The 15075-nt window shown below is 36.0% G+C and overlaps 2 protein-coding genes across 3 annotated transcripts in view; one reads left to right on the forward strand and one right to left on the reverse strand.

Annotated features, from left to right (window-relative positions):
- The window catches only part of LOC116300819 (uncharacterized), a 12777-nt gene extending 7838 nt beyond the window's left edge, over nt 1–4939 (forward strand). For both annotated transcript variants that reach the window (XM_089028913.1, XM_089028915.1), the window contains 6 exons: nt 874–993; nt 1627–1740; nt 2274–2390; nt 2870–2974; nt 3735–3839; nt 4275–4939. In XM_089028913.1, coding sequence (XP_088885039.1) covers nt 874–993; nt 1627–1740; nt 2274–2390; nt 2870–2974; nt 3735–3839; nt 4275–4282 — 569 coding nt within the window. In that variant the 3' untranslated portion in view covers nt 4283–4939. The remainder of the gene's footprint in view (nt 1–873; nt 994–1626; nt 1741–2273; nt 2391–2869; nt 2975–3734; nt 3840–4274) is intronic.
- The window catches only part of LOC116300818 (uncharacterized), a 37875-nt gene that overhangs the window by 2077 nt on the left and 20723 nt on the right, over nt 1–15075 (reverse strand). Inside the window, exon 18 of the mRNA XM_031709774.2 lies at nt 6226–6322. Coding sequence (XP_031565634.2) covers nt 6226–6322 — 97 coding nt within the window. The remainder of the gene's footprint in view (nt 1–6225; nt 6323–15075) is intronic.

A 15075-nucleotide genomic window follows, 5' to 3' on the forward strand; every position in this document is an offset into this window, starting at 1 on the left:
CTTAGATTCGTTTGCCAAAATTTGTAAATTCTCACACAAAGCATAAACTATGGCTACGTTTCATTATATCTTGATGGCCGTAAAACATCTAGCAGGAAAAACAAGGCCGATAGAACTGGGTCCCCAAACTTCAACTACAAAACCGCGTATTACTAGGGTTCTTATGATAAATTGTTACAGTATGTAGCTAGTAGTTGGGTTTCCTGCGTAATTCAGAAAACGTTGTTAAGGAAGCACGTGGAAGATACACATGGTACAATATAGCTTTGGTAACGTTTTCGTTGATTACTTCATTGTACTCCGAGATGATAGACTTCGGCCGAAAGACCGATAATCAATAATGATTGAGAAAAAAAGCTTAAGTTCAATGATACTGGTCTAACGTTTATCATGATCATCACAAAAGAAAGTTCAAAATATGAATTACAACAGCTGAGTTGACCTACAGAACGAATTCAAGGTCAACCAATTAAAATTGAAAACTTGACGTTGTATTTTGATTGGCATTTCCCATGATTCTGCCAAGAGAACCCATAACACATGAATCCTTTGTTGAACGTAAATGCTACTAGTCAAAGACACAGCGGAATTTCATTTAAATCCACACAAAAAATTTACATTGCATTAAGTCTCTTCTCAGGAAATACTAACCAAAAATAGTTGACCCATAATTCCTTTCGGTGAACGCGGTCAACTCAGCTTGTTGTTGTTGCTTGAAATTGAACTGTCACGTACACCCTTGCACCTATAACATCAACTTCTCGAAACCGATCCGGCGAAAATTTTAACAAATTAGAGTATAGAGACATTAAATTGTGGAGCAGTTATCTTTTGTCTAGAAAATTACTAAATGCTGCATGTACTTTGCTATAGGACAAAATCCATGCTTTGAGAAACCTTGTCTGAATAACGGCACGTGCGTCCCAGAGGGCGACAAGTATAGATGTATCTGTACAGAAAACTGTAAAGGGAACATTTGTCAAACCTGCGACTGTAAGTACATAAAATACCCATATCCTTATACGGTACTGACCTGTAATCTGCCAACTTCTATTGAGCGGCGATTTGTCATTTTGTTTTACGAACATGCAGCTCTCCTAACTTTTTAAATTTACTTTTGGGTTTTGGAATGCGTATCTTAGTGGAATTCACTTGGGATTCGAGATCGTGGATTGCACATTCAAAAGCAGATATATCCGTGAGTTGCAGAAAGGTTGCTATCAATAGACAGCCATTACGGTGTCCATTTTAATGAACCAGATGGATGGCAAGTTTATTCAGTTTAAATAAATGTACATCGATGATGGGCCTTACTCACGCGGCAGCCATGTTTATTGTCATAGAAAAAAGACTTTGTTTAACCGGCATAAATCTTATTCTCAAACACTGGAATGCTAGGCGCGAGAAAATCTATCAATATTGTTTCAGTCAACATAGCTGTCACGTGAGCAAGGTCATTAAAGCATGTAGGGCCTTTTTTCCCTTCACTGATGCGCGGCTGATGACGAGAATACTGATTCATTCAGCCGATTGAAACCAAGCAATAGCTAGATAGAAATTCTCGAATTGGTATCATTATCAGTATCAACTTATTACATAATGTTTTCTCTCTCTACTACCTCGTAGTCTGCCCTCCTGACTATTGTTTCAATGGCGGCACGTGTTATTCTGTTGGACACAAGCCCTACTGTCGATGTAGAAATGAGTTCCTGCCTCCAAGGTGTCTCTTCAAGAAGCCCGGTAAGTTTCTCATTAGTTTCAGGCTTGCAAAGTATTTTATTATGGTCCATGAATAGATATGGAAGTTATTAGTTTGTCCTTATGAAAACATATTAGGGATGAATGGGGGACTCATGTAAACTTTGGGAGATGTCCTTATGACTATAAAAATCTCATAAAGCAGTTATTTACTGAGGTAAATTAATTGACCTTCTATGTTTATGTTATAAGGGTTTCATATAAATCACACTTAGACTAAGGTCAAACGTCGACATTCACGTGAGCGGAATCTAATGACATCAAAGAAGATCGCCGTGTTATCCATTATTTCAATTAGGTTCGGCTCATGTGAAGTTCTAAAAAACGAATGCTCCTTAAAATACCCAGATATTTCACGTCATGTATCCAAACAAGAAGACATACTGGTCCAGCTAGATAGTAAAAAATATTTGCCAATTTCAAATCCAAAGTGCCGGCGGAATGCACTACTTGGAGCCACCTAAAGAAATGCGAGATTTTGTTGACAAAACAGTATTCAATTCTCTGTCTATCAGTTCAAAAAGTGTATCACTGCCATCCTAATCCTTGTCATAATGGAGGAAAATGCATCGAAAGAGTGAATGGCTTTGATTGCCAGTGTGTCCCACCCTTCGATGGACCTCACTGTGAACGTAAGTAGTATGATGTGTGCATCATTAGACCTCTTCCCCTATACTCTCTCACTGCGGTCAAAACAATAAAAATAGATAATCATCATCAACGACAACAACAATTTGACTAACTGTCTTAGTAAAGTTTAGCAAAAATAAGGCTGAGCAACTATCGATCTCACATTGTACGTAACATTATGACCTTTCAGCCTTTCTGTTAAAAAATAATAGAATGCATAATCTTCTTAATAAAAAGGCCTGAATCTTAAGTAGATTTTGGTGGACGTTGATAAAGGTGACAACACTTAGGAAAGTGACGCTCTTGAAAAAGTTAATGTTCTCTGACGTCATGGACATTTTTAAATTGATTTCAATCAAAACCCTTGTAGCCGCGACAGCAGATTGCACGATTTCGCCCGTGCTATTGAGAAGCACTGTAACACCTTTTTTATCGAATAAGGATGAATATGTTGCTAGGTTAAGTATGACTTTTTCTCCAGATGATAAATGTATGGACTGTGATGTCCACGCCTTATGTATCCATGGTCAGTGTAAATGTCGGAGAGGATTTCGAGGAAGTGGATATAAGGGCGACTGTATTAAAGGTAAGCAATGCAAATATATCTTTAGCTTCTTTTTAATAGTTCTGAAGACATGTGAAACACATACGTAGTGTACACGTGCCCATTGGGGAATAGTGCGATAGGAATAAGGCATGGGACATACATACATAGTAAGGACGTACAGGAATAGTGCAAATAGAATGGGACATGGGGATAGGGCAATAGGAATGGGACATACATACATAAGAAGGACATGGGGAATAGTGCAATAGGAATGGGACATAAATACATAGGGAGGAGGTGTGGGGATAGAGCAATAGGAATGAGACATGCATACATAGGAAGGACATGGGGAGTAGTGCAATAGGGTTCGGAATGCATACATAGGAAGGACGTGTGAAATATTGCAATAGGAATGAGACATACATACATAGGAAGGACTTGGGGCATAGTGCAATAGGGTTGGGACATACATACATAGAAAGGCATGAGGAATAGTGCAATAGGAATGGGACATACATACATAGAAAGGCATGAGGGAATAGTGCAATAGGAATGGGACATACATACATAGAAAGGCATGAGGAATAGTGCAATAGGAATGGGACATACATACATAGAAAGGCATGAGGAATAGTGCAATAGGAATGGGACATACATACATAGAAAGACATAAGGGAAAGTGCAATAGGAATGGGGCATACATACATAGGGAGGACGTGTGGGATAGTGCAATATAGGATTAGGACATACATATATTGAAAGGAAATATTGTTGAGAAATACATTTGTTTGTGTTTTAGAAAGCGTATGTCCTATTTGCCCAGTAAATGCAATGTGCGTTGATAACGGCTGTGAGTGCGTTCCTGGGTTTATGCTGGTCAAACAAAAATGTATTCCAGTAATGAGTAAGTAATATGTATCAAGATATATGTTCATATCAATCGAGAGACCGAGCGCTGTTGCCTATTTGCTATTTTCGTATTGTTGGCTTGATACTCTTTAAGCAAAGATACGAAAAAAACCATGAACACCTTTTATTCTCTTTCCGGATCCAAATCCATACCTTTAAACCAGCTATATGTATTATGACCAAGCAAAATTCCCTAACAGCCCAAATTAAATCACTTCAGTAATTGAGTGATCACTAACAATTAGGGCAATAAGAGGCTCAAAATACAAGCATACGTAAAAGTTATTTTCTTGTAGCTCTTCTAGCATACCACAAGTAGTACACTAATCAGTTTTAAGAGCCATTATCGATCCATTCGAATAGAATATTGAAAATGAACCTTAATTATATTACATAATTCATTAACAATTCCCTTTTATTTCATTTGCAGCTCCATAAATGTAAAAATCTCTAGCGGACACTAAATAGGTTTTGCACCATCACGTGCCCACGCCCATAATACAGCGTGGACTGCCTGTGGTTAGATGGCACAAAAATAAAATTCCTTTTCTCAAGGGAATTGAATTATTTTTCATGTAGAACAATGTTGTCCTTGCCATTTAACATGGCTGACCTTACGTGATGGTGCAAAGCCTCTATATGAGATATTGCATATAAATAAAACGATCAAGATATTCAAGGAGATCACAGGTAACCCAAGCTAGGTTCTTGTGGTGTCATATTATAAGAAAACGGTTGGCGGTACTAAAAAAGGTCAATAAATATGTCAAGATGTGAAATAAAGTAAAGAAATCTTAGCTAGCTTTTTGAAAAGTAGTACTTCAGATTTAAAGTTTTTTTCCTCGCTGTTTTTTAAGTATCTATCGCCTTACATTTTCTAATCATATGACACTACAGAAACCTAGCTTGGGCTACCTGTGAGGAGATGCGAGGGATTTCTAGCATAAAAAAGCTAGTATCTTCAAAAAGGTTTCTAAAACTATGTAAAAATAAACCAAGTGTTTAATCAAGTTTATTAACAAATAGAATTCAGTTATTTATAATTATTCATTTACATTTATTTAATCTAATAATAAACGATTTACTATAATGTGATTCTCATCATGTGCATATTAATTGTAATTGTATGGAAGTTATGAATCTTTTTTGATCGAGGTTTGGTTTGGTATCTTAGGATAAACCTACGCACAAGTAGCTTTAATTTCTGTGAAATGGGTAGTTGTGACATATAAGTTGGGGACACTTTTGTTGCAGAGATACTCTCCCTTACATTCTCAAACTCGCGCTGCCATTTTTTTATAAAACATTTCTTGTTGATGAATAAACAATAATTTATCCTTGCTAATTCTAAAACAAAATCATTCGAAAAAAATTATATACGTCATGGGAACAAGGTAAAGTTTCCATATCGCACTGTGTACACCATTTATATTTGTCTCCGCCCCATGAAAAAGAGCCAATAAAAACGCTTCATCCAATATCCCGTGTGGAGGGAACCTCACGGAAGAGCCCCGTACGGGAGTGGTGGTTGTAAAAAAACGTTGTTTTAAAGCCATCTGACTCATTCCAGTGATTGCGTGTTAGTGGGAAAACGAATGCTTGTCAATACCTTTTCATATAACGCACGCTGATTAAACATTAGTACCGCTACTTTCAATATTACACGAACTCAGGGTTGCAAGTTGCGAGTTGCCCGTTGGAATTTTCACTACCGCCAGTCAAAAATGTATAAGGTACAAACTGATTATTGAATAATACGATTGACGGAAGCGGAAAACCAGCTTGTAATTGACGAGTTCGCATAAAACTGAAAACTGCAGTAAAAATGATATCGATTCTCAGGATGCTATCACTTGTGATATGTAGAACATACGCCAACTAAAAGGAACTAAAGATCGAGCACACGAGAATAAGTTCCTAATGAGTTCCTATGTATCTACTCTTAACATGTTGTACATTATATACTACCCTAACTGAGCAAGCCAAGTAAAAGGAACTAAAGATCGAGCACACGGGAATAAGTTCCTAATGAGTTCCTATGCATCTACTTTTTACATGTTGTTCACTATATACTACCCTAACTGAGCTAGCCAACTAAAAGGAACTAAAGATTGAGCACACGGGAATAAGCTCCTAATGAGTTCCTATGCATCTACTTTTAACATGTTGTACATTATATACTACCCTAACTGAGCTAGCCAAGTAAAAGGAAGTGAAGATCGAGCACACGGGAATAAGTTCCTAATGGTTTCCTATGTATCTACTTTTAGCATTTATTTATTTATTTATATTCGTACAGAAAAAATTCACCGGTGAGGGAACAATAGGTAATAGTGTCCCCTACGAGGTTCCCACACCAAATTCCAAACTGAGCCAGTTACCTGTTGGTTATACAAGTGGTCCCAGGAATGCACACGCATTGGCCTGATATACACTGCTGGTTTTCGGTTGGACAGACAATGCCGCCGCATTCACTATCTGCAATCACAATGAAAACATGTTAAAACCCTCTAGAGACATCGGACACACTGACATATATCAAAATGGTTAGGCATTTTAGTTTGATGTTCCGTTCGTACTGTGAATTGAAAATTGTCCAAAAAAAAAAAAAAAAAAAAAAAAAAAAGGGAAAAAAAAAGCGTATAGCACATCTTGGGCACTAGTTTTTCTCTTCCGCTCATCATCTTTTTTTTGTTCACTTCAAGGAATCAGTAACTAAATTTAATTATTATTCAGAGCGCGTTTTAAGATTGAGAACGAGCTATTCCCACAACTATTTCCCTTAAAGAAATGAGCGAAAATGGATGCCTTTTTTACGTTATCTCCTGCGTCTTCGGCTTTCAAGACACGCAGGGTGTGCAATTGTTTTGAATCTTATCGCTGTTTAATCGCTATTTCTCTTTACGCCTGCAAATAATTATATGCGTTTAGAAGAAGCTAAGAGAGTTGGGGTTTGTCTACTAGTTCGCCACTGTCCTTCAATGTCTAAATATTTAACTTCGATCTAGCATCTAAACCGGAAAACAGAGAAATCAATACATGCGTTCCTATTTTCACCCCTAAAGCAGCCATGAAACGAGTATGCGCGGTATGTTATCATGACTTTCTGGGTGTGATTCCTAGGTGAGAAGCATCATGAATGCCCCCGGGTCGGCAGTTGCCTATTCAAGCGAGAAAATCCAAGGCTTCGACCTCATTTGCTCAGGTTCGCTGTACCAGTCAGTGCTAGATGGATTTTTTCCTTGGTTTTTCCGTACAAACGTCGCCGAAGCTTCCCTATACAACATTGCCGTCCAGTACCAACAGCCGTCGAGGTAATTATTTGATTGTTTCACGTCATGTTTACGGGCTTCGCTCGATTCTTGGCATCGTTCTAAGATTTATTTGGCCGTGCATGTGTGCTTGGTGGTAGTTCAGTCCAGCTCCATTTCGGTTTCGGAGTCCATGCTCACTTTGACATGAACTCTAGTTTTTCTTTGTATTTGATATTTTCATGTATGCGGTCCCGACACGTGTGTTTGCATGGTCCCTAGTAGTTCAGTCAAGCTTTGTTTTTACTGTTTAGCCTGTTAAGCCCAAATTTTTATATTTTCACGTAGTCACCGCTTTACTCCCTTGTCATGGCTGTACCGTAGTTATTACGGTTATTAATTGTTATGTATTTATTAAACCTGCTCGTTAGAAGATTCGGCTTAGTTCGATTAAGGGTTATGTATAACATGTTGTGTATTACATGCTTCATTGGTCTGGTCGTGTGTCGGCCTTTAGTTAAACTTATGGTCTGGTCGTGTTTCGACCGTGTTTCGGTAGTTCGGTCGTGTGGCGACCCTAAGCTCGGCTAAATTTGTTGTCTGGTCGTTTGTCGATCGTAAGGCCAATTGAACAGGTATCGGGTCTGTGTCGACCCAGTTTCGTATTCTGGTCGTGTGTCGACCGTTAGCCTATTCAGGAGGGCCATCTACTGCCTTGCTGGACCAGAAGGACAATCTAAATCAACCCCCTATAACCTGCCTTCGGACTGTTCCTGGTCCGGCTCGGCTAATGGGTGCATTTACCTCGTTAAATTTTATGCGTTATGCGTTTTGACCCTCTACGTCCAGTTCATGCGAAATGGGATGCGACTGGGAGGGAAAGCCCACTTTCCCTTCACTTGAACTGGTTTTATGAGAACCGGGGAGTTTTTGAGTTTTGGGGAAATGTATCATTTCATGATAAATATTGGTTATGAATGTATCAATTTATTACAGTTGTTGGCTATATGGTATTAAGTTCAATTAGTGCTAGAGCACATGCCGGAGGCAAAACTCGTGTTCCCAAAACTTAACCGCGTGCATGAGGTGAATGGCTGCTTTGGCGGTGAAAATGATATACCATTCGAAGCAATAGCCTGCAGTGGAATTCATGCAGTCTTAACTTGATTGAGATCTCGGGTATTTGGAATCTAGGCGCGCAAATGCATTGTTCGTCACAGCCAAATTTCCCAAGTATTTTCAATTATTTCTCGCCAAGGCAAAATATTTTCTACCAACGACGGTGAAATATGCTATATTTAAAATATAGAAAATAAAAAATATTGACATTGGGTGATTCGGTCTGGCTGGGAGGAAGGAATATCACCTGGTTATTTCTATATTTGATGGCGCGCGAAAAAATAAACACACCCAGAACTGAGGTGTAGAGTCGATAATTACGAAGACTTATGTTCCATCAAAAACATATTATCAAACAATTCCGTATACAAAACACGTCTTCACTTTTAATTCTTTATCTTAATGATTTCCTGGAGGTGAAGGATTAAATCGAGAACCGCTTAATAAGATTAAACTAAAGCTAATCTACAAAACTGATATTTATAGTAATTAAAAATATATTCTCATAAGATAACAGGATACCGCTGAAGTTTTCCTTTCCTTTCCTTTCCTTTTCCTTTCCTTTCCTTTCCTTTCCTTTCCTTTCCTTTCTTTTCTTTCCTTTCCATTCTTTTCGTTTCGTTTCGTTTCTTGTTTAACTCTTCTAGCGCATCTGATTAAGTTTTAATCATTTTTGAAATGAAGAAAGTTTGTATTTGTGCAACAGGAGAAAACCTGTTATAGATAATGAAACTTCCAAAAATCACAATACTAATGAGAAAACACTGATTAAACTCTAATCCTTTTGGCAGTAAATTAATAAAGATATTTTCATAATATTTTCTTTTTTTAAATGTTTAGATAACAATAAATGTGGCCACACATACTAATAAAGAAAAAACAAATCTGATTAAACTAAGACGTTTATGTTTATACAACATTGTCTGTACTAAAAAAACTTTAATTTCAAAAATAATTTTCTATGATAACACTAATAAGAACAACAAATAAAATTACCTCTGATTAAACTCGACTCGTTTTGGAAGTATAAACTAAAAACACGTTTGATTACAAAACATTTTCTATGCAAAAGTATGATAATTTCCTTAGCATAATACTATTACAAGCAATAGATAATACTTTATCTGAATAAGCTCGATTAATTTAGGAAGTAAATTAAGTGTTTACATTTATACAATGTTTTCCGGACTGAAAAAAACTTCATTTTAGATTTTTTCACGAGTTAAAATACTAACAAAAACAATAAATAAAAATAATAAAAATTGAAGTTTTGAAAAATTTCACAAAATTTACGGCTAATTCTCCTTCCTCGATCCCCCTCCGACGTTTCGATTGAGGCTTCAAGAGTCTTTATCAAGCTAGGGTGTTTTACAACCCTTGAAAACCAACAAATGAAAATACCCAAACTCATTTTAGAAGTGAACTAAAAAGTCTTAATTTATAAAACATTGTCTATATAAAAGTAAAACTTTATTACTAAGAAATAATAGAAGTAATACTAAGAAAAGCAATAGTTAAACTAATGTTAGAATACAGGGATAAAGTGAAAATCCACTTGATCAACTTTATACTAATAAGACAGAGGACATCAAAAGCAAGAGTTCTGGCTTATGAAAACTACTCATAAATGAGTGAGAGTGAGAGTGAGAGTGAGAGTGAGAGTGTGAGTGAGTGTGTGAGAGTGTGAGTGAGTGTGAGTGTGAGTGTGAGCGCGTGTGTGAGTGCGGGTGTGAGTGTGAGTGCGGGTGTGAGTGCGGGTGTGAGTGTGAGTGCGGGTGTGAGTGTGAGTGCGGGTGTGAGTGCTGGTGTGAGTGTGAGTGCGAGTGTGAGTGTGAGTGTGAGTGCGGGTGTGAGTGCGGGTGTGAGTGTGAGTGGGAGTGCGGGTGGGAGTGCGGGTGGGAGTGTGAGTGTGAGTGTGAGTGTGAGTGCGAGCGTGAGCGTGTGTGTGAGTGTGAGTGCGAGTGTGAGCGTGAGCGTGAGGGTGAGTGTGAGTAAGACTGAATAGATAAATAATACGATGCTTTAGTAACGAAAAATTAAAATATTATGAAGTCGACCTTCATTTTGTTATAGAGAAATGTAAAAAGGAAATGTAAGGTTATATTTTATCGTTTTGCAAATAAAAAGGCATCAAAACGAAAGAAAAATATATAAACAAGGAAAAAAAAAAAAAAAAAAAGAAAAAAAGAAAGAATGGATTTGATAGGCGATAAAGAAGAGGACAGAAGTGAGAAAATGACAACTGAAGAGAACGAGAGGAGAAGAGACGAGAAGAGAAGAGAATACAAGAGAAGACAAGAGAAGATAAGACAAGATAAGACAAGACAAGACAAGACAAGAGGAGACAAGACAAGAGAAGCAATTGCGCCGAAACTCTCAGGTCTTGAATTTCTAAAAGTTAAAAGCACATTTATGAACGTATGAGCCACCAATATTACCAGGATGCGTCTTTCTTTCTTAATTGGCAGCAAAGAAAAAGTGTTAAAGTTAAGCACGATATGATAAAATATATCGGGTTTCTTTTTTAAAAAATGCATTCAAAGTCAAAAAATTCTACTTGAGAATTATAATGGCAAATTCTTCTCAAGTGTAAACAGACTGCTATGACTCGATGGTCAAAATCATAAACCCTTCCCATAAGATGAAATTGTTAATTTACTATATTTTCTACGAGGAAGCTATCTTTTCTAAGAAGTAATTAAATGCTATATACTTATTTCAATAAAGCTAGTCACCTGAAAAGCTATAAAGCTGAGGCCGACAAGGAATATGGGTAGATACATTTTACATGTTTCAACCGCTTGATAACAGTTTATGGACTTGCACATCTTTTACCAGTTACAGTCTCACCTCTTTTGAGCATCCTCAAGCTGCAGTTTGTATCAAAAAAGCTTTACTTGTTTGATATGAAAAGTTTCCTATGATCCTCAGTGATCTCAGCTTTCTAGTTTTTTGGTGGCTAACTTTATTGAAATAAGTATATACAGCCGTGTTAAAGGAGTAAATGTCTTTTGGTGTATAAACTTACTTGGTTCATAAACTTATAGAATGAAGACTATAAGGGAAAAATACGTCTAAGTCATTTAATGTTTTTTTTGCACATTAAAATATTTCATATTTTGGATTTTGTCCGTATACCGTTTTAAAACAAGAATGGCATATATTGTCTGGAAATGTCAGAGAAACCGGCATTAAGAAATAAACTACTTAAGATTTTAAAAGGCCTTTCATTTTCCATTTTCCTTTTTACAAACTATATTGAGAAACACCATAATCAACATGGTGCAAAAAAAAAAAAAAAAAAAAAAAAAAAGAAAGAAAGAAATTTGTTTAACATTTTGAGCTTTCATGCAAGATAAATTAATCTGTAAAATAGACCTTAGTACTTTGACTCACCTCAGATAAATTGAAAGGTTATTATTTTGAAAGAATTATATGCTATGTCCCCAGCCCTAGAAAACCTTTATCTTTAAACGTCTTGTAAGTGAAGAAGCCATCTTGAACTAATAGTCTTTCAGCAATTGTCAATATGTTATCTTCTCACAACTCGTTAACGCCTTTTTAACACTTACTTTACTTTAACAATTCCAACAGCTTGAAAATACAAAATGAATTTAAGACAAGAGAGAAAAAAGCTGCGGGAAAACCTGAGATAGAATGAATCTCCTACGAGCAGATTTCCTAAAAGAAAAAAAGAAAGAAAGAAAAAACTTACAGTACACAATACTGGTCTGTTTTACCAATAATCAATAAAATGAATTGGTGCCAGACAAATATTGAAAAATTGGCTTTTATGTTTTATCTTTTAGAGCCGATTGAAATAGAAAATGATAAATGATTTGTCGTGAAAATAGACTAAAAAATATAATGGAGATATATCGAAGTCTATTATAGATGTGTTTTCTCAAACAGCAAGAAGAAATGAGACTTTTTTTAGATCGAAGATCGTTATAGTTTAGATCATTTATCTTTGCATGATCCTTTTGTATCAATTAATTGGAAAAAAAGTGAAATGGTTAAACTCAAGAGTTATCGAAATTTCTTATCCCACATGTCTTTCTTTCTTTCTTTCTTTCTTTCTTTCTTTCTTTCTTTCTTTCTTCTTTCTTTCTTTCTTTCTTTCTTTCTTTCTTTCTTTCTCTCGTTTGTTCGTTCGTTCGTTCGTTCTTTTTTCTTTCTTGCATTATTTCTTTCCGTACGCATCAGTCCATGATCCTTCAAAGAAATGATCCATCAAACAAATGTTCTAAAAATGTATATTTATTTAAGTAAGAAAAACTTTTAGTGAGTAGTTATCGAAAGAATAATTAAATAATTAATAGGAAAGTGAGCCATGGACCAAACCGTAAATCACGGCAAAAAACGTGGTACGAATGAAAAAATAGTGACATAGAAATCTAGAAAATGTTTTTTTTTTAATTTTTCGTTCATTCATCCACGCTAAGACCGGAAAGCAACTAAAATAAATGAGAAATTCAAGGTGTGATTTTCTATTTTTTGATTAGCCAAGTTAGTCGATATAGGTATGTTTCCTATTGAAGGACTGATGATTCATTAAATTCACAGAGCCCATTCTGAGGGGTTTTCAATGTCGTCAGGTATTCAATAACAAACGCACAAGCAAACATGAAAAATCCAGTTTGTTTGGGCCAAACAATTTATAACTTAATAACATAATTTTTGTTCCATTTAATTAATGCACTTAAAATAGTTATTACGATTTTTATGGGGCAAGCAAACAATTGTACGAACTTTGATTAGTTTTGAGTTAAAGTCTTTTTGGATTAAAGTCTTTTGTTTTTGGCATCCGAGGTTATGTGTGGTTTTCAAAATAATATAAATAAATAAAATATATTCTTTGGTCGGACAACTGAGGTTAGCGATGCCCAGGTTACACCAATAAACTATTCTTTGGTCGGACAACTGAGGTTAGCGATGTCCCAGTTATACTAATAAACTATTCTTTGGTTGGACAACTGAGGTTAGCGATGTCCCAGTTACACCAATAAATTATTCTTTGGTCGGACAACTGAGGTTAGAGATGTCCCAGTTACACCAATAAACTATTCTTTGGTCGGACAACTGAGGTTAGAGATGTCCCAGTTACACCAATAAACTATTCTTTGGTCGGACAACTGAGGTTAGAGATGTCCCAGTTACACCAATAAACTATTCTTTGGAGGGACAACTGAGGTGAGAGACGTCCCAGTTACACCAATAAACTATTCTTTGGTCGGACAACTGAGGTTAGAGATGTCCCAGTTACACCAATAAACTATTCTTTGGTCGGACAACTGAGGTTAGCGATGTCCCATTTACACCAATAAATTATTCTTTGGTCGGACAACTGAGGTTAGTGATGTCCCAGTTACACCAATAAACTATTCTTTGGTCGGACAACTGAGGTTAGAGATGTCCCAGTTACACTAATAAACTATTCTTTGGTCGGACAACTGAGGTTAGTGATGTTCTAGTTACACCAATAAACTATTCTTTGGTCGGACAACTGAGGTTAGTGATGTCCCAGTTACACCAATAAACTATTCTTTAATCTGAGGTTATAAAAGCTAAAGTTAAGAATAAACTCTTGTTCGGTCGGGCAACTGATTTTATGCAGTGTTCAATACATGTACTCAAAGACCTTTTCGTCTCAAAAAGAGGCTTTTTCCAAAAGATATTTTGTACGAACCCCAGTGCTTGCCCTATTCGCAAACGAGGTGTGAATTACAATTCATCATAATTAAGAGTAATGATGCTGATGATCGAGAACAGGTGATGAGTTGATTTTATTTTTATTTCCATGTAATATCCCGAAAAACAATTCTCTATTGTGATCTGAGACTAAATAATTTGCACTCCGAAAATTACCTTCTTCTTCAATAAAACGGAAAATGATGGTTGCCCTTTATGTAGGATTTCATTGATTAGAATATATATGTGGTTAAGATTAAAAGACGATATAAACCACTTTATACCATAGTATTACCACGTTTATCATGCATGCAGCAGTTTACACGCAGCGGCTTGTCGGAAAATAGATGATATTCAATTCTAGGACAGAGTTCAAAAAATTTCAATGAAATGATTAATAGCAGCGTTTTTTGTTTTTATTTAAAGCTTCGCGAGTGTATATTACAATACTACTATACCTGTAGGTTTGGACCCTCCTACCTCCCCTATCACTTTGGGTGGTGAATTTTTAATTTCTGTATAAATGATCAAAAAATGCAATTTATTCATTATTTTTTTTGGCGCGCAAAAATATTTTTTGTTTCGTAATTACTCTCGGAAAATATAGATTTATCTTTTTTAATCCTCTTTTCCTAGAAAGACTTATAATAAGAGAAGACTACATGATTTACTTTTAAAAGAGTATACATGTAGCAGTATAACATTTTTCTTGGAATATAAACGCCTTGCTCGTTTTACTGATTCTCTATCCGGGGTGAAAAAAAAAAAAAAAAAAAAAAAAAAAAAAAAAAAAATCAAAATTGAAATTGAAATTGAAATGACTGGCAACCATTTTTTTGCGGCTCGAAGATTTGTTATCAATTTTAAATGAATCCCTGATATTTTATCGAACACTGAAATAAATCTTGTTCTTCAAAAAATAAAACTACAACTCTCGATGACACAGTACGATTTTTCCTTACGGCTGACGCGAGCTACACGCTGGCAACAAGAACTGCTTCGTGTAAGTAAATCGACTGTACAAATTAATACTTATAATTTACGACTTCGTAAACGGAAGCCGCTGATATTTGGCGCTAGCATGATGTTGCGCGCGATCGATAGTCGTGATGAAAACTGTGATGTAAATGAGAACCTCTATTGAACATCATATATATTTTTTGATAAAAT

This window comes from Actinia tenebrosa, unplaced genomic scaffold (genome assembly GCF_029948245.1).
Source record: "Actinia tenebrosa isolate PJP-AT-01 unplaced genomic scaffold, QUT_ActTen_1.0 PGA_scaffold13__45_contigs__length_12533684, whole genome shotgun sequence".
NCBI classification, from domain to species: Eukaryota; Metazoa; Cnidaria; class Anthozoa; order Actiniaria; family Actiniidae; genus Actinia; species Actinia tenebrosa.